The sequence below is a fragment of the Callithrix jacchus genome, chromosome 10 (genome assembly GCF_049354715.1).
Source record: "Callithrix jacchus isolate 240 chromosome 10, calJac240_pri, whole genome shotgun sequence".
Classification (NCBI taxonomy): Eukaryota; Metazoa; Chordata; class Mammalia; order Primates; family Cebidae; genus Callithrix; species Callithrix jacchus.
Window position 1 is genome coordinate 83,568,622 of NC_133511.1, and position 27,349 is coordinate 83,595,970.

Sequence of the window (27,349 nt, forward strand, 5' to 3'; positions counted from 1 at the left end):
GGGGTGCTGATCAGGCTGCAGCGAGCCCACCCAAGGTTTTGTCCTGCACTGGGCCTTCTGGGTTCCTTGCCTTCATAGCAAAGACTCCAGCTTGGAGGGTGGCACCTGAAACCCTGTCCCAGCCTCAGCCCCACCCTAGTGGCTGTCCCTGCTGCTTGCAGAGGAGAGGCTGAGACTCTGTCTTCCTCCGGGGCAGCCATCTGGGGCAACCACATTGGGTGTCTGGGCAGTTTCTTGACTTCCTTTGAGTCCTGATTTCCTCTCTCTGAGCTGTCATGTATCTACTGAGGCAGACTCTGCCCAGGACAGTGCTGGGTATGGGATCACAGAGGTGGGCAGGACAGCCTGGGCTTTTGAGACCCTCCTAGGCAGGGTCTCAAACAGAGACAGGGATGGGGTAGAAAAGTGGGGGGGGCAACCTTCAAGGGGCTGGAGGTTGGGAAGGCCCTGGGGGCTGGAGCATTCAGGGAGGGCTTCCTGGGGTGGAGGAAGGGATCGGAGAACAATCATACGGTAGGTGGTTAGGAGCAGGGCCTCCATAGTCATCCGGCCTGGGTTCAAATCTTCCCCGGCACTCACTAGCTGGTTAGCCCTGGGCCACCCACTTTATCTCTCTTGGCCTTTATTTCCTCTTCGGCCATAGCCTAGATTCCTGCGTCCTCCCCATGTTTTGTGTATATTCCTAGAAGCGCTTTTCCTTGTCACTTCTGGCTTTGGATTTCTGGCTCTTTGGGACTTTCATCTCACCTCCTGTGCTTGTTCCTTTCTCTCTGGTTCATCCCAGCCTGGGCATGGAACTCAGCTCCTTTTCATTAATTTTCCTTAAAAAGATCACTCACACAGTATGTGCAGGGCAGACCTTCCTGAGGGCTCAGGGAGGGAGGGTGGGTTCATGTCACGGAAATAATGGTAACAGGACGGTGACTCTCCTGGTCATTCAGAGTCCTCTGGTCCCACTGCCACACTGATTGCTCATCCTCTTGCTAGCCCCTCTCCTGGTCCCTCTGGGGCACTTCTCACTTTATGATGACTTTGGGGAGAAGTGGCTTCACTCCATTATTTGGGAAAATGGGGGACAATAATACTTCCTAGAGTTGTTGCAAGCTTCAATAAGATGACGCAGGGGACGTGCCTAGAGCAGCCTGGTATGGCGGACAGGCAGTGATGGTTCCTGGTGGCTGTGGTCCCGTTGTGTGACAGACAGCACACATCTATCCCTCCCCCTGTGAGTTGCATCTGGGAAACCAAGCAATGCCCAGGAGCAGCCGGGCTGGGAGGAGGCTTCCGAGCCCGTCTCTCTCCCTCTATCCTCCTGCTGCTGCCCCTGTAGCCAGGAGCCCATCCTGAGGCCCCAAGCCCTTCGCTCCCATCTTCTTCTCTTCCAGCTGCTGCCTGCCCAGCAGGCCAGGTCTTCGTGAACTGCAGCAACCTGCACATGGACCCAGAGCTGAGCAGGGAGAGGACGTGCGAGCAGCAACTGCTGAACCTGAGCATGTCGGCCCGTGGCCCCTGCCTCTCAGGCTGTGCCTGTCCCCAGGGGTAGGTACCTGCGCTGCCTTGGGCCCACGACTCTGAAGGCTGGTAGAACCAAGGGCCACAGGGTGGAGTGGGGGCAGGGAAAACGTCACATAGCCTCGTAGGAAGGCACTGGCCTGGGCTGGCCAGCCACAGCCATCATGGCCAGCGAGGAGTGTGGAAAGAGGAGGGGCTGGGGATCCAGCCTGGAGCATGCCCTGTAGGAGGGAGAGTCCTGGCCATCCATCTGTGAAATGGAACCATCATCACACCCAGCACCTTCACAGGCTGCTGTGAGGAATCAATGAGCTCGCTCAGTGGAAGTACTGAGAGGGGTGTCAGGCACGCCGTGGCGCTGCTGTGGATTGTCCACTGGAGAGGAAACCCAGGTTCAGCTCTCAGCCTCTTCCCCTCGGAGGAGGGTCAATGCCTCCGAAATATTCAAAAACGAAGACCCCACCTGGAGAAAACTGTCCCCTTCCCAGGTCCCCCAAACTCTGCCATTAAAGCTGTGAGAGCTGCGTGGTCAGGCTCTGTACACCGAGGTGGCCCAGGGCCCAGCACCCAGCTCTGCCCCTTCTCATTCCCCAGTCTGGGCTGAGAAGGCAGCTGGTACCTCATCTCCTAGCTCAGCAACACCGGGCTGTGACCTTTAGCCTGTGCAGAGATTAGGGTCACTTGGGAGTCGTGGCGCAGGCCTGGTGGCCAAGGAAAATGAGATGGAGGTCAGGGCATCTAGGGTGGCAAGGGGAGGGGGCAGTCAGTTGGAGCTTTACTGTTTCTAAGACACTTGGGTGTTGTTACCTCCTTCAGTCTCAGAGCATCCATGGTAGAAAGGAAGGGAGGACCATGATGCCCATTTTGCAGATGAAGAAACTGAGGCCAGGGGCAGGGTGAAGGGAAGTGGTACCCAAAGAACCAGGACTCAAACCCAAGTCTCCTTACTCCAAGCCCAGCCGCTGGCCCAGAGCACGTGAGGTCCAGGGTCTGGTCTCCTACACAGAGATCATAATGTAGGTTGTGAGCCTGCCCCTTCCAGGCAAGAGTGTCTGAAAGAGAACCTGCAAGCAATCCTACACCTTGCCATTTGCTGCCATTTGGGCCCCGGAGTGACATGTGAGGAGTATCTTTGTCACTGAAGGTCCCCTTGTGACGCCATCCTGTGTGCACAGCCTGCCTCTCAGCCTAAGGTCAGGAAAAGCCAGGGTGTCTGGGTTCAGGAACCGAGGGTCACTCACTGCCAAGAGTGGTGGCAAGGCCACAGAGGCACAGTGGAAAGGGTGCCAGACTGGAGACTGGGAGACTGGGCTCTGCGCTCAGTTCGGCCAATGACCCGTTTCGTGCTGTATCAAAGCCCCTCTAAGGAGCTTGTCAAAGTGAAATTGGTTCCTTCTCAATTTGTAAGGGAAGGGCAGGCATTTCCTACTATCCTGGGACATCCTCTTGCTGGGACAGGGCTCCCAAAGATGCCTAACCATCCTTAACAACCCCTGCCTAGGACCCTTGGAACCCATGATCACCTCTGTGTATGAGAGTTCTGGCTGTCTGGTCACCATGCCCTTCTCTGTAATGTGTTTAAGAATCTCCAAAGAGCAGTCTGTGGTTGTGCACCTCCATGTTTTTTGCATCTGGGAACTGAGCCAAGGGCCCTGGGGCCACTAGGCTGTGAGGCACAATGAGCACAGATTCTGGAGTCAGGCTTGAACTCTGGTTCCACCACTTCCCAGGCTGGTCTCAAGAAATCCTCCCAAAGTGCTAGGATTACAGGTGGGAGCCACTGCAGCTGACCAGCTTTACAATTTCAGCTTTTACATTTAAGCCCACGATCTATTTAAAATTATTACATTATACATGTGTTGCAAAATGGAGTCAAGGTCTATTTTTTTTTTTTTTTTATGGCCATCCAGTGGTTGTAGCCCTATTTTTTAAAAAAGACTTTCCTCTCCCCATGTAATTGTTTTGGCATTTTTGTGAAAAATTAATCGACTGTATACACATGGGTCTATTTCAGAACTCTACTCTGTTCCATTGATCTGTTTGTCTTTATGCCAGTATCCACATAAATCTATTCTTGATTTATGAAGCTTTACTGTAAGCCTTGAAATCAGGAAATGAGAGTTTTTCAAATTTTTTCTTTTCTTTCAAGAAGTTGTTCTAGGTCTTTGCATTTCCAAATAAATTTAGGATCATCTTATAAATTTCTACCAAAAAAAAAAAAAACCTCTGAGGTTTTGAATTAAATTGTGTTGAATTTGTAAATCAATTTGAGGAGAATTGACATCTTAACACCAGTAAGTCCTTCAAACCACAAATATGGTATTATTTTCCTATTTATTGGTCTTCTTTAATTTCTCTCAGCAATATTTCGTAGTTTTCATATAAAGGTTTACACATTTGTCATTGAATTTTTTCATAGGTATTTGCTGTTTTTGTTGATGTTATAAATGGTATTATTTTATTAATTTTCCATTTTTTATTGTCACAATATAGAAATGCAGTCGATTTTCACATATTGACCTTGCATTCTGCAATCTTGCTAAATCTATGAGTTCTAGTGTTTTTTTTTTTTTTTGATAGATTCTTTAGGATTTTACTAAGTGATTATGTCATCTGTAAATAAAGATAGTTTTACTTCTTTATTTAAAAATTTTACATCTCATATGTTCCTTGCCTTATCGTGCTGTATTGGACTTACAGTATACTTTTGAATAGCAGTAATAGAACTAAAAATCATTGCTTTGTCTTATTTTGGGTAAAGCAGCCAGTCTTCCACCATTATTTCTAACATTAGTTGTAGTTGTTTTGCAAATGATTTTTACCAGATTAGGGTAGTTTCTTTTTATTTCTATTATGGTGCATATTTTTGTAATACATGGGTATTGAATTTTGTCAATTGATTTTTTTTTTTTTTTTTTTGAGTTGGAGTCTCACTCTGTTGCCCAGGCTGGAGTGCAGTGCCGTGATCTTGGCTCACTGCACCTCTGCCTCTCAAGTCCAAGTGACTCTCATGCTTAAGCCTCCAGAGTAGCTGGGATTACAGGCATGGGCCACCACATCTAGCTAATTTTTGTATTTTTAGTAGAGGGGGTTTCTCCATTTCGGCCAGGCTGGTCTTGAACTCCTGGTCTCAAGTGATCCTCCTGCCTTGGTCTCCCAAGTGCTGGGATTATGTGAGCCACTGCACCCAGCCTGTCAATTGATTTTATTTATTGAATATCATATGATATTTTCCCTTTATTTTATAAATGTGGCAAATTACATTGGTTGATTTTTAAAATCTTAAACCAGCCTTACATTCCTGAGATAAACCCTAGCTGTGACTGGTGTATTATTTAATATTCTATGGTCTGTGGTTTTCTGTACTTGCAATGTTTTTGTCTGATTTTGGTATCAGATTAATGCTGGCCTTATAAAATGAGTTGGGAAATATTATTTTCCTTTCAATTTTTGGAAGAGTTTGTTTAAAACTAGTATTATTTCTTCCTTAAACACCTGGTAGAAAATTTACCAATCTTGAAGGAGTTTTAACTTCAAATTTAATGTCTTTCAAGATATTGCGCTATTCAGTTTACCTATTCCTTCTTGGCTGAATATTTATAGTTTGTGCCTTTTAAGGAATTTATTCATTTCATCTAAGTTGTCAAATTTATTCACTTAATATTGTACATATATTTCCTTATTTTCCTTTTCCTATCAGTATAATCTGTAGCAATATCTCCTCTTTGTTCCATATATTGGTAACTTGAATATTCCCCCTGCCCTTTTTATCATTCAGTTTAGACAGGGGTTTGTCAATTTTATTGGTCTTTTCAAAGAACCAACATCTGGTTTGGTTGATTTTTCTGCACTGTTATTCTGTTTTCTATTTCACTAATTTCTGATCTGATCTTTATGTATTTATATATTTTTGAGACGGAGTCTTGCCCTGTCGCCCAGGCTGGAGTGCAGTGACACGATCTCGGCTCACTGAACCTCAGCCTCCCAGGTTTAAGTGATTCTCCTGCCTCAGCCTCCTGAGTAGCTGGGACTACCGAAGCACACGGCCACACCCCGGCTAATTTTTTGCATTTTTATTGGAGACAGGGTTTCACTGTGCTAGCCAGGATGATCTTGATCTCCTGACCTCGTGATCCGCCCACCTCGGTCTCCCAAACTGCTGGGATTACAGGCATGAGCCATTGACCTAGCCATCTTTATTTCTTTCTTACTATTTACTTTGGATTTAGTTTGCTCTTGTATTTCTAATTTAGAGCTTTTATTTTATTCCTTTCTATGTTGCATCCTGACCTGGACATTCTGACCACTTGAGAAGCCCTGAACTCCATTTTCTGTCTGCCCTCCTCAGGGAGACAGTGTGCTGTGCTTGGGTTCCATCATCCTGCACTATAGTCCAGAAAGTGACTCCAGGCAGAAAATCTGGATACAGGAGCAATTAACAAGAGACTTCCTTCAGTAAAATGCCTGTAGCACCCTTTCTTTTTACCTCTTTAACCCATGTGCTTGTATTCCTTTCAAAAATAAAATAGGAAGGTTGAGTAACTTGTTTTAGTTAGATCCTGGATTTGAACGAAAAATTATTTATTGCCAAAGTTTTTGTTCTTAGCCCTGCTGCAGTCTCTATCCTGTTGATACCTGGATCTAGCCTGATGCTGTGGCCTGAGAGCTTTAATAAATGACCTGAGACATCCTTGGCTCTGGCCTGGGAGTGGTCAGATTTCATGGAAACCAGACTAAAAGATGGCAGCGCTGCAGCTTTGGGACCTGTGGTCTGAGAGCTCCATGAACAACCTGGGTAGGAGCGTCAGTGCCCATATCCATGGCCTGTTCATTAGTATACAACTAGTGCCTAAGGAGCAACTGGCATCCTCCTGGCCAGTAGGACTGTGGCTGGTAGAGGTAAGCCTCGCTTCCTGATGGATGACAGGAACTTCCAGGCTGGGCCTAGTCCGTTACTGGTTCTTCCAATTACCAAGGTGCCTCTGAACTTCACTGGGAAGCTGCAGGATGGGCAGTAAACACACAGTCAGCATCTTCTAGGGTAAAGGCTGGATGCCACCTCTGAGCATCCAGGTTTAGGCAGGGTCCTCCACAGATGGCAGCTATGGAAAGGGTGCTCTCCTGACCACCTGCTTGCTGTGTCCCTACAGTCTGCTCAGACACGGGGATGCATGTTTTCTGCCAGAGGAGTGCCCCTGCACTTGGAAGGGGAAGGAGTACTTCCCTGGGGACCAGGTGATGTCTCCTTGCCATACCTGGTAAGTGAGGGCCCCAAGCAGGCTTTGCTTTTTTGCTGGGAAGGGGCATGGATATGGACACAAGATCGAGTGTATAGTCTAGCATTCCCCTTTCATTATGTTTGTATTCATGGTGTGTTTGTGTGTTGTGTGTGGCATAGGGGTTTGTGTACATATGCAAGTATATGCATACAAAGGAATACATGAATGTGTTTGTTCAGTGATGTATATGAATGTGTCTACATGCACATTTGTAACCATGACCATTTGTTCACATATTTATATGAACATATGAGTGTGAGTGCAAATCCAAAATGCATGCATGCATTTGTGAACATACATGTACATGGATATATATAAAAAGGCAGACATTCACAAATCTCAATATGTTAGTGAATATATACAATTAGAAATTTGTATATGTAGACAGGTGTGTTTATATATATTTGTATGCATTAGGATCCATTTAAAATATGTGGACATGCATGTGCAAAGTGTGTGGATATATGTGTATATTGGCTATACGTATTTGTACTCACATGTGAGTGAAAATATCTGTGTAAGTATGCATGGTGCTTGCCTGTGCAGAGGTACATTCTTGTGTACGAAAGTACATGTGAGGGTATTTGTTCAGTAATGTAAGTGCGCATACATGGCAGTATGTGCACCTGGATTGGATTCTATGGAAACAGACTCTGGGCTAGTTCTGCAGGCCTGTTCTGGGTCATGCAGTGGTGGGTAGGCAGTGGGTAGACTCAGCTTTCTGATAGAGAGAATGCTGGGGGAGGGGGTGAGAAATGGTAAATGTGCCCTGATACTGGAGAGTAAACCCAGTACCTGTTCCAATTTCGAGAACCAGCTAGGCTGGCCTGGGTTTGTGCAGGGGTGCTCAGGCCCTGAGACAGAGTCACTTCCATCACTTCACTGGACTCCAGCCCTGATAGCAGCACCCTCAACCTCAGGCAGGAAGTAGGTAGCTGAGTTACGTTGAAGCTTCTCCTGTGAGCGCAGTGTGCTCAGAAATCCAAATCAGAGGTGGTGAGAAGACTGGAGCCAAGGCCAAAGAGCTGGGATTTTTTAGGATTTGGAACTCTGACTTGAGAAGGCACCTGCCTTCACAGGAGAGGCTGTGAAGGGTGGGTGTCCTCTCTTCTACAGAAAACTAAGAGATAGGTGGGAAATTTTTTACTTTTTAACTCAGTTGTGAAAATTCTACCTCCTAATGCATGAGCAAACCTCGACATTTGCTCTCGAAGGACCTGCCACTGTGGCCCAGATTCCAGCTGCTCTCCCTGGGGGAGGTGGGTCATGCTGGTGCCACTCAAGCATTTGCTGGGATCTGTGTACAGAGCCTGGCTGCCCATCTCTTCCCAGCTCTGTGTTCTGCATTGCATTGTCAGCAGCATGGTCAGCCACGGTGGGAGTATTCCCAGCACTGCCTTTATGGCAGTGATAGGTCATAGGTCATGTTGGTGGGTGAGTGACTGGACAGATACACAGGCTTAGGAAGCTGCGGAGTCAGTGAATGGCCGAGTGTGTCTGTGGCACGTGACTGGAGAAAGCCTGCTCCTCATTGTTGCTGTCAGACACGAAGCCTTGACTTTCTCCCCCTTTACTTCCGAAGATTTTGGCACTGAACTCTGTGACTCTTGCCAACCCTCCTCCTTCCCTAATTCTTGGAGAGCTTAGTATCTGTTTAGAGGTGCTTCTAGTATCTCCCAGCATCTCAGTTTCTTCATCCTCTCTTTTCCAAAGACCTTTCTCCATCCTAGTGGAGTGAGGGGTAGATCTTGTCATTCCTAACAACTCACCCAGCCCATATCTCAATGTATCTCAGCTCACCTTCTGTCTTTCTACTCCACTCCCTGTCATACCCTGACTCCCGCAATCCTGCAACCCCATGGGGATTTCTCATCCACAGCCCCTACCACCTCTGCTGCCTCTCACCCGCTTGATGTCTCCCTTCCCTTTTGCCTCAACCTGTGGTCCAGCACCATAACCACTTCCTTGATGCAGCCCCACTTCTCTTCCTCCTCCTGCTTTGCCCTACTTGCCTGGCAAAACCACAACCCTGGTGACATCCACACCTTTACTTCTTTCGTGTCTGCATCCATGAAGCTGAATGCGACAGGAGGGATGTGCAAAACCCGGCTGCCAGCTCTCATTTAAATTCATGAACTCAGAGCCATCCAAAAAGGCCCTCAGGGTGATGGGATCTCAGACTATCTCCCGGATCTGCTTTGCTCTTTCATCCTACTAGGTAACTATTCCACTCTTTCTCCTCTCTCCTCAAAGCCCTGATGCCTCCTCTTCTCTTGTTCTCCTCTGATGATCCTGCTTCCTATTTCCCTGAGGAAACTAAAGCCATGAGAACTTTCCAGGCTCTGTACCCATGGATTCTGCCTGTACAACAGATGGACTATGTGGCCATGTTCCTGTCTAAAGCCAATTCCTTCACTTGTACTCTGGGTCCCAGTTCCTCCCTTGCCCACCCAAGGACATCACTGCAGCATCTCTCCCCCTTTTCTCCCATAGAAACAATTTGACATTCTGTACTGGGTCATCCCTATTGCGTAAAAATATATGGTTTGAAAAACTTTCCACCTCCTAGGAACTGCTCCATTCCTCTGCTTGCCTTTTATTGCAAAAGTTCCTGAACACTTTTTCTATAGTTGCTGTTTCAAGCTCCTGGTCTCCCATTTCCCTTTAAGCCCTCTCGGTCAGGCATTTTCTCATCATTCCATTGACAGTGTACCTGCCTAGGTTACCAGTAACTTCCATGTTGCCGTATCCAGCTTTCCTTTCTCAGTCCTCACCTTCCTAGACCTGTGGACAGCATTTGACACAGTTGATCATGTTTCCATCATTCCCTCCTTTTTGATACTTTCATTCATGTGGCTTCTGGGACACCACCTCCTCTTGCTTTTCGTCCGACCTCTCTTCCTGCTCCTTCTCAGCTTCCTTCATTGGTTCTTCCTCTTCACCCTCCTCTGTATTTATACTCACTCCCTTGGTGAACTCACCCAGTCTCGTGGCTACAAAGCCCATCCATAGGCAGAGGACGACCAGATTTCTACCTGTAGTCCAGTCCATGCTTCTCAACTCTAGACTCACACATCCAACTGCCTACCTGACATCACCGTATGTTTGTCTAATGGATGTCTCAAGCTCAGCATGTCCAGGACTGCACATCTGACCTTTCCCCTCAAACCTGCTTCTCCCTCAGCCTTCCCCATCGGAGTTGGTGAAGACTTCATTCTTCCAGTTACTCAGGCCAAAAACATCTGGAGTCAACCTTAAGTCTTCTCTCTTACTACCTGCATCCAACCAGTCTGCAAACCCCTATGATTCTACCTTCAAAATACACCCAGAATTTGACACTTTCTCACTCTCTCCACTGCTGTTACCCTGCTCCACGCTGTCATCATCTCTTCCCTGATGTGCTGCGGTAACCACCCAACTGGTCTTCCTGCTTCCCCTTGACCCCCTTGAGCTTAGGCTCAGTGTGGCAGCCAGAGTGGAACATAAATCACATCATGTCATTCCCATGATCAAGTCTTACAGTGCCTCCTTCTCTCATTCCTAGCAGGTGCTAGCCTTCCTTCAGTGGCCTTATTGGACCTGTGTCATCTGACCCTCCATGGCCCCTCTGAATTCCTCTTCTACTCTCTTTCCCTTGCACTCTCCATTCTAACCATCTTATCTCCTGGGTGTTCCCCGGGGTCTTTGGAGAGACTGTACCATTTGTTTGGAATACGCATGGAGCTAACTCTGTCCCCTCCTTTACCTCTCTACTCACACGTGCCCCAACCACCCTATTTAAATTGTAGCCCACTCCACCAGCATTCCCAGTGCCCTGTATCCTGCTCCCCTGTAATACTCATTGCCTTCTAACTCACTATAGTACATACTCACACTGCCTTATTATTTTTTGTTTAGTATATATCTTCTCCCTCTAGAGTAAACATTTTACAGAGGCAGAGGATTTTTTTTCTGTTTTATTCACTGATGTATCTCAAAATTTTGGAATAATGCCTTTGATATGGTGGGCACCTAATGTTTGTTGAATGAATGAATAAGTGAATGAACAGAGTGGTAAAGGGAGTATGGACTTTGGAGTTAAATAGATCTGTGTTAAACATCAGGTCCATTTATTGGCTGTGTCCCATAACCCTCTGAGCCCTGGTGTCTCCTGCATGAAATCACAATCCTGCCCTCCAGGCTACTGTTAGGGGTCGATGATGTTTGTCGACCCCTTTGCGTAGGGACACGGTGTGCATGCATTCAATAGGCAATGGCCCTGTCGTGAGTATTCAGATATGGGGTGGGTGTGCCCTGCGAGCTAGTCTGGGTGTGTGTGTTTCAGTGTGTGCCAGCGGGGTTCATTCCAGTGCACCCTCCACCCCTGCGCCTCCACCTGCACTGCCTATGGAGACCGGCATTACCGCACGTTTGATGGGCTCCCGTTTGATTTCGTGGGGGCATGCAAAGTGCACCTGGTCAAGGTGAGTTCCAGGATGTGTCTGCCCAGCTGGCTCCATGTGGACCTGTCAGGGCATGCTGGTGCTCTGGACTCCAGTCTGATGCAGAATTGGGTGGTTAGGGATCTGAGCCCTGAGGTGGGGCTGTCTAGAGACTGGAAGAAATGCTGAGACACAGCTCAGGACTGGACGGAGCTCACCAGTCCTGAGATACTGCACTGCCTGTCTGCTCGCCATTATAACCTTGTTCTGTTGGGTCCCAATGCTTATTTTCTGCCTACACTAGCAAGAGCTAATGCTTTCTGAGCTTTTGTTATATACGTAGGAGTCTGCTGAGCCATATTTTGTGGATTATTTCACTTAAATATCACAGCAGCTCTACAAGGTAGAGTTTATGGATCCCATGTTATAGATGTAGCAACTCAGGCTAAGGGAAGTTAGGTAATGTGCCCAAGTCACGCAGCAGTCAGTGGTAGAGCTGGGGTCAAGTTTGACCAAGAAATCTGACTGGAGAGGTGGCATGCTCAAAGGAGTCACAGGTTTTAGTTTTCAGCTCACCTGAAGGAAGAAAAAACTGGTGTTACGGGGGCACAGTGAGGGCAGGATCCCTCCCCCAGGAGGAACGTGCACTGACATGGTGGGGGAGTGACACAGACACTCCTATCTCTTAATAAGAGCAACATCAATAATAAAAATAACAAATAATACTAATAAACCTTTTATGGAAGGAATCTGACCTATAGGGCAGGCACTGTACTGGGATCTTTCACATAATTGCAGTAACTCCAAGATAAAGATTACTGATCTCATTTTACTTAAAGAGTTTTAAAGGTTAATGCATGCTCTTCACCAACATTTAAAATATTATAGAAGTGTATATTAAAAACAAATATTCCCCTTCCCATCTCTTCTGTTCCTGTCTCCTGTTGAATAACCACTCCAAACAGTCAGGGACAAATCCTGCAACAACATTTTTCCATCAGACATGGACACACACACACACACACACACACACACACACACACACAGTTTTATTTATATGAATAATATTCTGCAATGTGCTTTCTTCATTTACTAGGATACCTTGACTTGATTTTATACAGTCAGTGCACACTTTTTTTCTTTTGAACAGCTGTGTAGAATTCCACAGAATTAATGTCCTCTAGTTTGTTTTATTTTTTCCCATTGATGGACATTTAGGTTGTTGCCAGTATTTAAATGCTGCAGTGAATACCTGTGTGGATGTATCCCCAGGTTCTTAGAGGTGGAATTGCTGTATAAAAATCTATGTACATTTAAAATACTCAATGCCAGCTAATTGCCCTCCAGAAAGCTTACCCTAGCATCAAGAATGTATGTGATGCTTCCCTAAACTCTATCAACACAATAATCCCTATTATATATTTATTAATACACTAATTCCTCAGCTATTTTGGGGAGTCACTACATGCTAAACACTGTACTAGGCATCCAAAACCAGAACAGCTGCAGAGAACAGGAGTTACCCAAAGTCACACAGCTCAGCTAATACAAAGTAGAAGTGGATTGAAAACCGCTCGGGAGTGCCTGTTCCTCCACGTCTGTGCCTCTCGGCAGGATCTCTTTCTCTCTTGTTTTCTTGGAATCACTATTTTCTCCCCAGAGCACATCAGACTTCAGCTTCTCTGTGATGGTAGAGAACGTGAACTGCTACAGCTCTGGCACGATCTGCAGGAAATTTATTTCCGTCAACGTTGGGAACTCACTCATTGTCTTTGATGATGACTCCGGAAATCCTGTAAGGCTCAGTACCTGTGAAGGTTGTATAGACAATTTACAGGTTACCAGGGGTTGGGGCAGAAGAGGGCTGAGGCCTGGCTTCCTTACCACAGCAGTTTGTCCTGGAGAGCCACTGAGTTAGAAGCCCAGACTGAATTCCTTGGCTGGGGTCAGGAACACAGAGGCCAATGTCAGGGTGTGAGGGAGACAGAGGTGTTGGTGAGAGCCTGGCTGCAGGTATAGCTGACCTGGGCACTGGGGGGCACTTGGATACTGAGGTCCTGATCATCTCTGTCCCTCTAGAGTCCAGAGAGTTTCCTGGATGGCAAGCAGGAGGTCCACACGTGGCGAGCGGGATTTTTCACACTGGTGCATTTCCCACGGGAGCACATCACCCTCTTGTGGGACCAGAGAACCACAGTGCACGTCCAGGCTGGGCCTCAGTGGCAGGTACTCACATAAGCAGTGACCCTCATGGGATCCTCTGCCCCTGCCCGGGGCTGAGCCAAGCCCTAGGTGTCCTTGGGTGAGCTGTACCCTCCCTGAGGAGCCAAGAAGAGCATGCCTCTGTTCTCTCCTCCACCCTGCTCTGGGCCTCTTCTCCTCTGGCATTGCCCCATCCCTCTTCAAACTGTGACCTCAGCAGTGGCTTCTATGTCAATGATAGACCCCTGGGCTCATGGAGACCCCTCTGCCTGTGGCTCATTCCCGGCATGCTTGCAACTGACCATGGTGTCCTCTCTCCTTTCAGGGCCAGCTGGCAGGCCTCTGTGGGAACTTTGACTTAAAGACCATCAATGAGATGAGGACCCCGGAGAACTTAGAGTTGACTAACCCCCAGGAGTTTGGCAGCAGTTGGGCTGCAGTCGAGGTAAAGCCTCTCTAGGCTGGCTCATGCCCCTCACTCAAATGGGCATCATCAGCACTGAACCGGCCCCAGGTCAGAAAAGAGGGACGCTGTTGTGAGGCTTCTCCTGCAATGTTCTCAGCCTTTGACTGCATCCCTAGCCACAGGCTCTGTCCTGTGGCCTGAAGATCATGCAACCTCTTGTCTCACAAATCCAGCTGCCAACCCTACCCTGGACCAAGCCCTGGTAGGGTGGTGGGGGATTGGGAAGGTGATAAAGTCTGTTCTGGGAGAGATGGTCACTCATCATTGATGCCCCCCAGTGCCTGGCACTAGGTCTGGCACAGAGAAGAAACCAGGAGAGACTGAGGTGGGTTGAGGCAATCAGGGAAGGCTTCCTGAAAGCCTGGGCCATGCTTAAATTGATGAATATATCAGAGAGAAGTTCTCTGAGAGGAAGGGCAACACTAGCAGAGGCAGAAATGAGGCGGCTGCCCCAAAGGACAGTCTGAGAGATTTCTAACTGAGATGCCAAGCTGCAACCTGTGAGGGAAACGGCACTGAGTTGAGAGCAGGAGACCTAGTCTTGTCTTTAGTTATCCACTGAATTTCTGGGTGACTTTGAGTAAGTCCCATCTCTGAAATCCTCTGTGAAGAGAGGGACTGGGCCAAGAGAAGGATGATGAATAGATTTCACTTCATGTGACAACTCTGATTGGCCAAAAGAAGCTATTAGGGAGCTATGTTGAGAAGCATCCAAGATCTGTGTCAAGCTCAGCTGGAGGAAGGACTGTGATTGATTATTTATGTCTGCCATGGGAGCAGCGGTGGACAATGGTGATATGAGTGTTACATATTTGCCTTTCTTAGACTTAGTGATCTTAATGCCCCACTGGGTAGTACACGGAGATGAGCCTATGTAGACGGGAGTAGGGGGAGCAGTTGGGCATAATTGCTCCAGGTGGGACAAGGCTGTTCCCACAGCCTCTGAAAAGTGTGCCCTAACCCACCCCCATTTTAGAGAAGCTCAGTGGGTGACTAACACTTGTTGTCCCCACACCCCCATTTACATCATATTTCTCTCTTGCCAATCCCATTGGACATACCATGGGGCTCTCCGGTGCAAATGTAGTCTAAGAAAGGAGATTCAGCAGTCATCGCAGAAGTCTGTCTTAGTTATCCATTGCAATGCAACAACTTTATAAGACTTAGTGGCATTAAACAACACACATATATTATCTCAGTTTCTGTGCCTGGGAGTCAGGGCACGGCCTGGCTTGGTTCCCTGCTTAGTGTCTCACAAGGCTGCAGTCAAGGTGTCGGCCAGGGCTAGGCTCTCACGGAGGCTCCACTGGGAAGGGAGTTGCCTCCCCACCTGCTCACATGGTTGTTGGTCACATTCAGCTCCTTGCAATTGTAGGACTGAGAGCTTTCATTTTTTTGGGGGGGGCAGTTTTTGGCAAGAGACCACCCTCAGCTCCAAGAGACCACTGGCACTTCCTGCCATGTGGGGTACCCCAACAGCCAGTAAGGGAGAGACTCCAGCAAGATGGGCTCTGGGATCTCGTGATGGGAATCATGTGATCACATACACATGGCCACATCCATCCCATCACCTGGGCCCTATTCTGTTGGTTTGAGGCAAGGCATAGCTCCCTTCTACACTCAAGGGGAGGGGATTTTACAAGGACATGAATATCGGGAGGCAAGGATTATGGCGGCTACTCTAAAATCTGTCTGTCCCATCAGGCAACAGGCATTTGGCAAGTAGGGAGGTCAACAGGCCTGCCTTTGCCCCTTAGTGCCCAGACACCCTTGATCCTCGGGATCCGTGTGTCCTGAATCGTCTCCGAGAACCATTTGCCAAGAAGGAGTGCAGCATCCTGCTCAGTGAGGTGTTTGAGATCTGCCACCCAGTGGTGAGTGGACCCCAGCCTCGGCCCCTCCTGAGCCCCCCTCCACTCTCCTGGGATCCCTTCAGCTCTCAGACTCCCCTGTGTCTCAGAAGGGACAGCTCAGATCTACAGGAAAGATCTGCCCAGATCTGCCATTCCCCTGCCTCCAGCCGGTTCAAATGAGTCCATCCTTTTCCCCAGATGACCAGGCACAGACAGCCAGGTAAACAGAGCTTGTGCCCTTTTCAAGCCCATCTTGATCTGGTTCTTCCTCCTTATCACAAAGTTCTTCTTAATGGTGGACCCAAAGCCCTCATGCCGAGGCACCACCTATTGCCTGTTCTGCCTCAGTGCACGTAGAGGAGGCTAGAGCTCAGCATTGCACGCACCCTGCAGGACTTGAAGGCTGCTGTCAGATTGGCCTTGGCTGTCTCTGGCCCCGGCTAAGCAGTTCAGGCTCTACCCCTGCTCAGCCACTCTCAGCTCCTGGACTCAAACAGCCCAGACTCTAAAGAGGAGAGAGCTTGATTCTCAAAAGTGGGCATCTGCCTGGTCCATGGAGTTGTCATTTCCTTGGGAGCTGGCTGTCCTCCCTTCACACCTCATGAGACAGGACAGCTCACCGTGTCCTGTGGTCCCTTCATGTTGGTGCTGGGATCCATCAGCTGAATAGCTGCAGATCTGACATTTGGGATCTGTCCTCTGACCTCTGACTTCTGATCATCTCCAGGTTGATGTCACCTGGTTTTACTCAAACTGCCTGACGGACACATGTGGCTGCAGCCGGGGTGGTGACTGTGAGTGCTTCTGTGCCAGCGTCTCTGCTTATGCCCACCAGTGTTGCCAGCACGGGGTGGCTGTTGACTGGCGAACCCCACGCCTCTGCCGTGAGTGTCCCAGACATTCACCCGAATGTCCCCTGTGGGCATACCCTGGAGGCATCGGAAGTCTGTCTGGCATTTACTGAGTACTTAGAATGTAGCAAGCACCAACTGCTTTGGGCATGTTATTCATTGACCTCTTACAACTACCCTTTGAAACAGGGCTATATATTTCCTATTTTAAGGTTGAAGAAACAGCCTAGAGAGAGAGATCAAGTAACATGCTCAAGGTTAGTGGTAGAGCTAGGGTTCATCCCTAGAGAGTCCAGTGCAAACCTGTGCTCTTAGCCACTTTGCTGGAAGAATTAGGAGCCTAGACTTAGAGCTGCCACTCGCAAGCTGTGTGACTTCAAACAGTTCACCCAGCCTCTCTGGGGTTCAGTTTTCTCATCTGAGAAACAGGACTAGACCTGCCCCACCAGGTCGACTCTGAGGACCAAATGGGATGATGAATGTAGAAATCCTTTGTCAGCTGAGGTTTGCAGGTCCCATGAGAGGCAGCACAAATGATCAGTTTCTTCAGAGCAAAGGTGGTCTGCAGATGCTTTTCATTGCACACTCCTATCAAGTAAAATCGTTTTGTGTACATACATATGCACACATACATATGTACCCATAGATGTGCATCCATAGTTAAACTGTTAGTGAAAAATACATAAACAGATTTAAGAACAAATATTTAAAAGATGAAAGAAAATATAAAGGAGTCTAAATTAGTCATTGATTATTTTTTATTTATTCCTGCACACCAAAGGATTTTCCTTGTGCAAGCACCTTGCTTTGGGGAGCAAAGGCCATAACACAGCCTTGCGCTTTGGGGTCAGACTGACTGAGTTCGAACCCCAGCTCCACCAGTTGGCCTGGGACATATTCCTCACACTCTTGAGTCTCTTCATCTGTAATAGAGGAGTGAAGATATCTGCTTCTACCTTGTAGGGTGCTGTGAGGTCTAAACAAGGCAATGCATGTACAGTACTTGGCACAGTGCCCTGTGCTAATTTGGGGGTTGTTGTCATTTTTTCATGGATAGCTGGGTGCTGGCATGTCCTGAGCCCTGGGGCCTCCAGACAAGATGCCCCAGAAGAAGGTGGAGCCAAAGGACATTTGCTGAGCGTCCACTGTGTGCCAGGTCTTGTGCCTATGTGCATCCCTTCATTTAATATTCAAGACTGGGGAAGCGGATTGAGGTGCTTACCTGGGGTTCAAGGTTTCAGGGGGCACCAAAATGCAGTAAGCAAAAGAAATAATATTTTAATGTAATATTTCTTTAAAATAAAAATTACTGCAAAAATACTGTGATGAACAAACTATCCAAGGAGCACTAGTATGAATCTTTCCTTTTGTCTCAGACTCTAGTGGAGCTCAGTGGAACACTGTTAATGATCCTGCCTTTGCTTTTAAATTTTGTTATTTTCCTCATGGATTTTTGGCATTAATTTTGATGTCCTAAAAATATTGCATTAAATAGTATTTATCTTGATTGCTGAGATTTTTGGTAGCCCTTTACATTTCACATCCGAGATGAGCAGGTTGCCTTACCCTGGTCCAGGCCCTGGCTGGTCTATGGGACAGATGCTAGTAGTGGTCCCACTCTAGAGGAAGGCACTAAGTTTCACTGATGTTCAGTAACTTGGTCCAGTATGCACGTCTGATGAGTGAGGGAAATGGGATTTGAACTCAGGTCTGACTCTAGAGAGCTGGCTCATTAATGACTCTTCTCAACTACCTCCCCTTGACTGGGTACACCCTGGAAGCCAGAAACTTAGTGATTTTCTAGTTTTCTTGTTCAGCCTTCTGAGTCTGCAGATGGAGGGAGAGGCAGGCACGAGTCTGAAGCCATGTGGCGGGCCTGCCTCCTGACTCCTGGTGACCCCAGATGCATTGACCTTGTGGTCTGGAGTGTGGAATGAGTCAGTGGCTCTCTTCAGACCATGCCTACGTGTGAAGCATGCTGCTTCTAAGCTTTATCCCACGCCCATCACCTGGCTCCTCATGGCTTTGCTGCTGGCTTTCCGGGTCTCCTGTGAGGTCCCAGACACACCCCAGTCAACTCAGGAATCTGTGGCCCAGGGGCCAGGGGAACAGGCTGTGGTGCTGAGGCTGACCACTAGAGGGCGCGCTGAGCTCACGCTTGCAGGAGATTGCCACGGCTTGGCTGATGAAAGCGGTGCTGCAGCGCAAGTGGCATGAAAAAGCTGGGGATGCTGCGGGCTCCTGGTCCCCTTCCCATCCATGTCTCTTGGAAGACCAACCTCTATCTTGTGCTTACCTTCCTCTGGGGACCTTCCGCAGCATTTCCGATTGAAACTCCCACTCCTTGGTTCTAATCTTGCCCTTTGGCACCACACAAAATAGACCCGCTTCTTTCCAACATTCATTGATTCGTTTGTTTATCTGACTCATTGCTGAGGTGCCTGCTGTGGGCCAGTCTTTGAGCCTTGTGCTGTCTGCCCATAAAGGAGACATTTTATCTCCTCTGCTTAAGATATCTGCATCCATGACCATCCCCGAATCTTGGCATGTGCGAGGCAGGCCAGGCCCAGCACTTGGAGAAGAAGGGAGGCTGGGGTGCTGGGGACCTTGACTCTGTCTGTTCCAGGCTGTGGGCTGGCTCTCAAGGAGTCTCTGTTCTCTCTCTTTCAGCATATGACTGTGACTTCTTTAACAAAGGTAAGTCCCTCCTCCCCACGTGGATCCTCAGAGGCCCAGGCACTGCCAGCCATGTCCTGATACCACACAGCATCAGCCATCCCGGGGCACTGATGGTCCTGGAAGAGCCATGACCCGAGCTAGGAGGGCCCCATCATTCAGAGAGAGTCCCGACCGTGCAGGACCCAGGAGTGTCCTATGCCTCTGTCCTCAGCATTCCTGCATCCCCTGGAGGGGCCCAGGCAGGCAGGCTCCTGGGGACTGCTCAGCCAGGCAGCCCCACCAGGAAGGAAAAAAAACCCACCCGTTCACACCAACACACTAGCTCCTCCGCCTTCATAAGCTAGGTCATTAGGCCCACAGAATGCCACCCTGGGTACCCTGAAGATTTTCTTTTGGCAAAAGCAGACACAAACTGCCCTTTCTGAGGATGGATGGGACAAGACATGTGACCTGCCACATTCATCCTCAAACTCAGCCATGGTTGCAGGGCACTGGGAAATGCTCTGAAATCTAGATTAACAAGGGTGAAAACACAGGTCATAACCAACGAACCAGCGGAGGCTAATGTCCAGTTTAGAGCCAATTTATCATTTTAATCACCGGGATTCGGTGGGTGGGTGGAGAAGGGCTGCCCAGGAGTAGTTTTTCGCATGCAGCTCATCTGTTCCTCAGTGCTGTTGGTCTTTGACTTCCAACCCCCGACCCTCCTGGGAACTGCTGCCAGGAGCAGGCCTTTGTGGGCAGAGATGCAGGGCTTTGTCCTCAGTTGCCTGCATTATCAGATTTTGGTGAGAAACCTCACCCTGGCAAGAGCATAATGGGTGAAGTGGAAGAGAATGACTGCAGACAGGGTACCATCTGAGGGCCTGTAAGATGAGGGCTGGATGAGAGTGTAGTATGAGCCTTCGGGGGACTGCAGTTCTGCCAAAATGCTAGTCCCCAGGGGCTTCTGACAGCACCAAACCTTCAACCCCTAAAGGAATGAGCCTGCAGTGGGGGAACTGCGGTCTCTGGGACAGACAGGATCTGTCTGACATCAGGCAAGACATTTCAGCAAGACGGGTGCTGCTCCGTTTTCGCTCTTTCATGGCATTTTGGGTGGCAGTAACTGGCAAAGGACAAGCTGTTTCTAGCATCCTCCACCTACCCACCCACCCACCCATCCTTGCTCCGTTCTTCTACTAGCATTTCCTCTGGTCCAGGCTGGCTGGGTGCTGGGAAGTCAGTGGTCCATGAGTCCTGCCACAGCGGCGTGTGGAGCGGGCTCACACCGACTCTAGCACACATTGTGTTCCTAACTCCGCATTCAGTTTGTAGTTTCCAGTCGACACCTGGTGGGAATGTTTACACCATGGAAACCCGCAAGCCCTACAAACCACTTTTTATTTTTTGAGAGCTGGATGTTAACCATTGGTCCTCACAGCACTGCCCGTCTCCCGTCTAGTGGGGGTGGCGGATGTGGACCTCCCATCCAGGTCCTCATCAGAAGAGTGGTGACTGGAGTGTGCCATTCTCCACGGGCTGGTGGGGTGCAGAGGAACGGGGACAACATTTGAGTATGGCAGGAGGGGGTGCAGGGAGAGCTTCACGAGGAGGTGACATTTGAGCTGGGCCCCAGAGGTTGAGTAGGCGTTTGCCAGGCACAAAACGGGGAGGAATACTCTGAGTGGGTGGAACTGTGTGATGGGACGTGAGCTGGGAAATAGCACCACTGCTCCTTCCAGGAAGAGCAGGAGAAGTTCAGCATGGCAGGAGCCAGGGCGTGGGGGGCACTGGAGGCGGAGGGCAGGGGCTGAGGGCTGAAGGGCTCCTGAATTCTAGCTGGGCTCTTTAGAGTCTGTCCTGTGGGCCATTGAGCCACTGCTGTACCCCAGCAGGGGGCATGGCTGGGAAGGCAGCTCAGCAGCCATAGGGAGGAGGTCTTGGAGGGCAGGGGCACAGCAGAGGCAGGGAGACCCTGACAAAGCGATCATCCAGAAAACCTGTGCTCCGTGCCAACCTGTACTCACAACCGCAGGAATTCTAAAGACTCAAAAGTGACACGTGTTTGAAATAATTAGATAAACACTAACATGTCTATCGTCCCTCAGGCCTGGGGTGGGCAGAGAGCAGGTCTGATGTCTTCTTCCAGAGGGGACCTTGAATAGAGCAGTGGCTGTGTTGGTGAAGTGTCAGGCAGTGGGAAGGCTGTGGGGGAGACACGGGGGGCCCAGGTGCTCTCTGTGGATGGCCTTCTCCCCAGCTCCCTGTGAGTGATTCAGGCACCGTGCAGAGGGTCTATTCCTTTCAGGGCTGGCAGCCTGGGATCCCGTCCCTTCCTTCTCGGGGTCATCAAGGTCTCTGGGACCTGGGATGAAGGAAGCCATCAAGAGTTCCTCCTTGGTAGCCTCCCCTCCCACCGCACTGCTGCCAAGGGGTGGGGCAGGAGGTAGGGGTGTCGGGCAGGTCAGGGAGGCCAGGCTGCTGATGGACCTCTTCTCTCCAGTGCTAGGTAAAGGCCCCTACCAGCTGTCCAGCTTGGCAGCTGCTGGTGCCCTGGTGGCCATGAAGGCAGTGGGCGATGACATAGTCCTAGTGAGGACAGAGGATGTGGCGCCAGGGGACATTGTGAGCTTCCTGCTGACAGCTGCTCTGTACAAGGCCAAGGCCCATGGTAAGGCCCACCCCAGTCCCACTCCAGCTTTTCTGGGAGGGAGGAGGGTGCTGGAGGAGGGGAGGGTACTGAGGCCATAAGTATCTGTAGTGGCCAGAGAAATGGGAGCTCCGGCAAGTGCCCTTTTCCCAGTTGAGATGGTGCTTCTGGGTGAGCTTCTTATCCGCTGCAGAAACACTCTCCATCTGCTCCCCTAAACCACTAGGTGGCCAAGGCACAGGTGTGTCTCTGTACCTTGCTGTATGCAATAGCTGCGTTCCAGAAAAGCAAGTGGCAGCTCTCCCTCTTCATGCTCCTCCTCCTCCTTCCTCTTCCTCTCTCATCCTCCCTCCCTCTCTCCCTCCTTCCTCTCCTTCCTCTCTCCCTCCATGTCTCTTCTTGCCTCCCTTCCTTTCACTGAGCCCTAATCCCATGCCAAGCACAGAGCTGGGTACTGGGAAATCAGGGATACAAGAGACACAGTCTCGCCCATCAGAAGTCCACAGTCCCATCCGGGGAGACGAACATGCCAAAAGGCAGTCACAGCACCTATGAGAACACTGAGAAGCACCCCCCACTCAGTATTAGAGTCAGGAGAGGCTTCTTAAAATAGGGGATGTTCCCTTGAGGGTGAGAAGGAGTCAGCAAGAACTTACTTAGTAAGCTAAGCTCAGGAGTTGGGACTTCATCCTGAGGGCAATGGGGAGCCATGGAAGGGCTTTGAGGAGGGGAGGGACATCCTGGCTCCTGGGTGTGCCCAGCCCCAGGCACTGCCAACACCCCCAGCTATGAGTGATGTCCATGGTGGTGTGAGCCTGGGGGAAGTAGGTGGTACCCGGCAGAACCGAGTTGCCGCAAGAGGAAGCCTGGGAGTGAGGAGCCAGGGACTGGGCCTCAGGAGAGCCAGAAGCACCACTTTCAAAGAGAGCTCATCCTCCCTTCGTGTTCCTGATCCCCAGATCCATGGGCTCCTTCCTGATGAAGGGTGTCTCACCACCTTCCAGATGTAGCCAGCCATCTGCTTACTGAGGCTTTTCTGTTCTCTATGCAGAATTTTAGTCTAGTAGGTAATGTGTAGTCCAGAGGAGGTGTTGCCTTTCTGCTAGATTTATGGATGTGCTAAGCAGGACCCTGGAGTCACCTGGCCTTGGAGAACATCGCTGGGGGCAGGGTCCTAGAGGCACTCCCATCCAGGCTCCATCTCAGTCAGGCCTGGGTCTCATGGGCTCAGTGGGGACCCAAGCTCTCCCTCTCCCATACTGTGCTGCTTCTCCTGAGCTGTGCCCAGGGTCCTGGGCAGCCAAGGAGAGGTGCCTTGCAGGTAGGACCTGGGGTGGCTTCGTGGAGGAGGTGCCCCTTGAGTTGGGCCTTAAAGGATGAGAAAGATGGTGATGAGAAGTGGAGAGCAGGAAACATCACAGAGGGGAGGACCCAGCAGTCACTGAGGCCCAGGCTTTCCACTCTGTGGAGTCACCACCATAGCCTGGCACAGGTCCCTGGGGAGGTTATTTATTTATTAATAATCATACGTTGCCCTTCTATAGCACCTCTCATGTGCCGGCATGGTTCTAAGCGCTTCATGTATAGTGACTCATTTGATCCTCATGACAATCTTAGGAGGTGGATTTTCCCAATCTAATCTACAGATGAGTGAACTGAGGCCCAGGAGATTAGGTGATTCACCCAAGGGCGCAGTGCTTGTTAGTGACAGGCGCTGGCTGTTTGGGTCCAGAGTCTTTCATTCACACTCCTCTGTCATGCTGCCCCCAAACCGAGGCATTAAACGAGAGATACAGAGGATGGCAGGTGAAACCACTCCCATATTTACAGTACAGCACAAGACTGTGCACCTCAAGGTCTCTGCCCTGTTAGAGGACAGTGGGCAGTGGGGAAAACAGTGGAGAAGGCTTGATTCAGCCCAACTCCATCTTCATGAAGGAGAAAGCCAAGGCCCAGAGGGGAGAAGTGACTTGCCTGAGGTCACACAGCCGTGGAGTGGGCTGGGGCTGGGGCTCAGTGCCCTACCTTGCTGTGCTGCCCATGCCTGCGCCTGCATCCCTTTGTGGGGACCGGCCGTGTGGCAGTTAAGATGCTGGGCTCTGGCCTCAGCCTGCCTGTGCCCAGCTCTGCCTCTCTCATCCAACGCTGACGTGACTCTAGGCCTTACTTCCCTGCTCTGTAAAATGGGAATCGCAATATCACCACCTTGTAACCTATCATAGAAAGGTATTCTCTGCCCACCCCTCAGCCCCCAGAATGAGCTCCACAAGGGTGAGACTTTCCATCGTTTTGCTCCCTATCATGGCCTCAGTGCCTTGAATAGGGCCTGACCCACAGCAGGTGCTCAGTAGATATTTGCTGCTGAATGAAGGAGTTTTCTGGGTCACAGGGTTCTCGTAGGAATTTCATACCTTGCAGGTAAGCAGCTTGCTTAGCACAGTGCCTGGCACACAGTGAGTGCTGTGGAAATAGCAGCTGTGGTGATTAACACGGATAATGAAGTCTGCCTTCCGTTACCTGCCATATTCTCACGGCTGCCCAGGGAGGGGTAACAGGGACACAGGAACACTCAGGAGGGGCTGAAGATGCACCCACCTGGCACCAGGCCATGCCAGGTACTTCACACACACCTCACTGATGACCTCTCCAACAGTCTGGCCATGAATGCGCTTGCCCAGAGCACAGCCAGGGTGGGGAGCTGGGACTCCTGGCCTCATGCTCACTGCCTGCACCTGCTTGTGGATTTGGGAATTGGGAAGACCCAGAAAGCCCTGTGCAAGGGAAACTGTCCACCGGGCAGCATGCCCCCATGCCCTGGAAATGGGCAGTCATGGAGGCTGCAGTGAGAACAGAGACAAGCTGTGGGTCTCTGGGCAAGCTCCTTTCTCTCTCTCTCTAGGACCCTCTCCCTGTCTGTGCATTGGACAAAGGGCTGCCAGTGCTGGGAACCCTATAACCTGGCAAATCACTAACCCCAAGCCTGCCCTGCACGTCCAATGCAATGCAGCCCCATCAGGGCAGCTGCCTCTGTTGTATTCACTGCTGGATCCTGGGTGTTTAGAATAGCACCCGGCACATTGAGGGCACTCAAACGTGTTTGTGGGAGGAGGGAAGAATGAAAAGAGGGGTGCAAGGGGGAGGGAAGGAGAGAGTTTACTTTCCTGAGTCTCAGCAATTGGGGGGGGTCTCTAAGCCTCTGCTCACCCTCATGTGGGGATAGTGTGAGCAGAGGGGCAGCCAGCAGGCAGAGCCCTGCTGGTCTGCAGGTGTGCTGCTGTCTGGAGTCACTGAGAGAGCAGATGTGTGCCAGGATGCTGACCTGAAGCCCACCGAGTCTGGACCTCTCCCTGCACTGACCTTCCCCCTGTGGCTTTCTGCAGACCCAGATGTTGTGTCCCTGGAGGCAGCAGACAGACCCAACTTCTTCCTGCACATCACAGCCAACGGGTCTCTGGAGCTGGCTAAGTGGCAGGGCCGCGACGCATTCCAACAGCGTGCCTCCTTCTCGCTGCACTGGGGGATGTGGCATGCAGGCCTGGTGGCCCTGGAGTCCCTGGCCAAGCCTGGCTCCTTCCTCTATGCATCGGGCCTGGTGCTGGCCCTTCGGCTGTACGAGCACACGGAGGCATTCCGCCGGGGCACGCTCTTCCGCCTTCTGGGTAGGTGACACCCTGCCATCGCCCTAGGCCCCTTGGCCCTCTCAGTCCACTGCTCTTCCTGCCCTGTTCCCACCTCACCCTTCCAATTGACCTCAAGAGGCAGAATCCTCCTCCTGGCACAGGGGGCCACGTGGGTGCCACCCTGAGATGAGAGGTGGCCCAGCCTTCACGTTGATGGCCTAGGGAGTTACGAGCAGTGTGCCTTGGGGTCCAGTCAATTTCCTGAGTCCTACCAACTGCCACAGGCCAATTACATGGTCTAAAAATACAGTAGCTGGCCAGGTGCAGTGGCTGAAGCCTGTAATCCTAGCACTTTGGGAGGCCGAGGCGGGTGGCTCACGAGGTCAAGAGATCAAGACCATCCTGGTCAACATGGTGAAACCCCGTCTCTACTAAAAATACAAAAAATTAGCTGGGCATGGTGGCGCGTACCTGTAATCCTACTCAGGAGGCTGAGGCAGGAGAATTGCCTGAACCCAGGAGGCAGAGGTTGCGGTGAGCTGAGATCGTGCCATTGCACTCCAGCCTGGGTAACAAGAGTGAAACTCCGTCTCAAAAAAATAAAATAAAATAAAATAAACACACACACACACACACACACACACACACACACACACACACACAGTAGCCTTTGTGGAAGTGAGGGGAGACATGATCCTGGCTGCAGTGTGTGTCACTGCTGGCTCAGTCTTCTTGCTGATGGGGTCACATGCCTGCCCCGTGAGTTCAAACTGCTACATGGGACACAGGTCTGGTTACCAGCAGCCTCATCTCTTGATGGAAGGCTCAAGCCTATGGACAGGAATGGGGTAACTCCCTGACCTTCCACCAAGGCCAAGAGGGGGTACTTGTGTCTGTGGGAAGATCTACTCGCATGTATACATATGTAAATGTGTCTCTTTAGCCAGCCTCTTCATTTCATCACCCACCCCACCTGGGCCAGGGCTGGGTGAGCTCATTCTTCCCTTCAGCAGCCAGTTATCGAGTCCTCCCTCGAACTTGAGATGGGACAGATTTATCACTGGCCATGATGACAAGACTCACTCATGATGGGAATATTTGCATCCCTCTCCAGAAGACCCTGGGGCAGAATGGCATGAGCCCAGGCTTTGAAACTAGACAGCCTTGGGTTCGAATCCTGACCCTGGTCTTAGATACTTGGAGGAGAGCCTCATCTCCTTGACTCGGTTTCTTCATCTGTGAAATGGGGATGTTTGTCTCGGAAGTGTGCTGTGAGGACTGGCTGTGTTTCCTGGGCTTTGCCCTGGGCCTGGCACATAGTAGGTGCTCCCCAGATGTAAGTTCTGCTCTCTAGGCTTTTGGAAAAGCAGGTTTCTTCACAGCTGGCAGCAGCGTGCGGATTAGGATGTCTGGAGGGGCTTCCAGGGTGGGGCTGCTCTCTGGAGCCTGCCTCGGAGCCTGCCCACACCTCCCTGCCCAGCTGTGTGTCTAGAACTGGTCACTAGTGCCGAGGTAGTCTGGGGTCTACTTGTCTGCCTCCAAGCCCCCATAGGCTGCAGACTGTTCCCTCATTTATCAAGGTGCCTGCCACAGGGCCTCTTTTGAGAACATCTCCCCTGAAAACCTTTCATTTTCCCAGCATCATCTGTGCCTAGGTTTCCTTCTCTCTAAAGTGGGGGTGACACTAGTGCCTGCTTCATAGGACATTGGTAAGGCTGAATGGGAAAATACATGTGAAATGTTTCAGGTAGCGCCCGGTGCTGTTTAAGAGTTAGCCCCAGCCACCCGGAGCAGTGAGGGTGGTGCTCACGTGACCTGCACCCGTTCTTTCCTT

General features: G+C 50.2%; 1 protein-coding gene across 1 annotated transcript in view; it reads left to right on the forward strand.

Annotated features, from left to right (window-relative positions):
- OTOG (otogelin) overlaps window positions 1-27,349 on the forward strand; it is a 104,983-nt gene that overhangs the window by 29,924 nt on the left and 47,710 nt on the right. Inside the window, exons 23-33 of the mRNA XM_017977939.4 lie at window positions 1,386-1,539; window positions 6,663-6,770; window positions 11,116-11,254; window positions 12,873-13,007; window positions 13,292-13,438; window positions 13,740-13,859; window positions 15,638-15,754; window positions 16,461-16,617; window positions 19,255-19,281; window positions 21,749-21,916; window positions 25,276-25,554. Coding sequence (XP_017833428.4) covers window positions 1,386-1,539; window positions 6,663-6,770; window positions 11,116-11,254; window positions 12,873-13,007; window positions 13,292-13,438; window positions 13,740-13,859; window positions 15,638-15,754; window positions 16,461-16,617; window positions 19,255-19,281; window positions 21,749-21,916; window positions 25,276-25,554 — 1,551 coding nt within the window. The remainder of the gene's footprint in view (window positions 1-1,385; window positions 1,540-6,662; window positions 6,771-11,115; window positions 11,255-12,872; window positions 13,008-13,291; window positions 13,439-13,739; window positions 13,860-15,637; window positions 15,755-16,460; window positions 16,618-19,254; window positions 19,282-21,748; window positions 21,917-25,275; window positions 25,555-27,349) is intronic.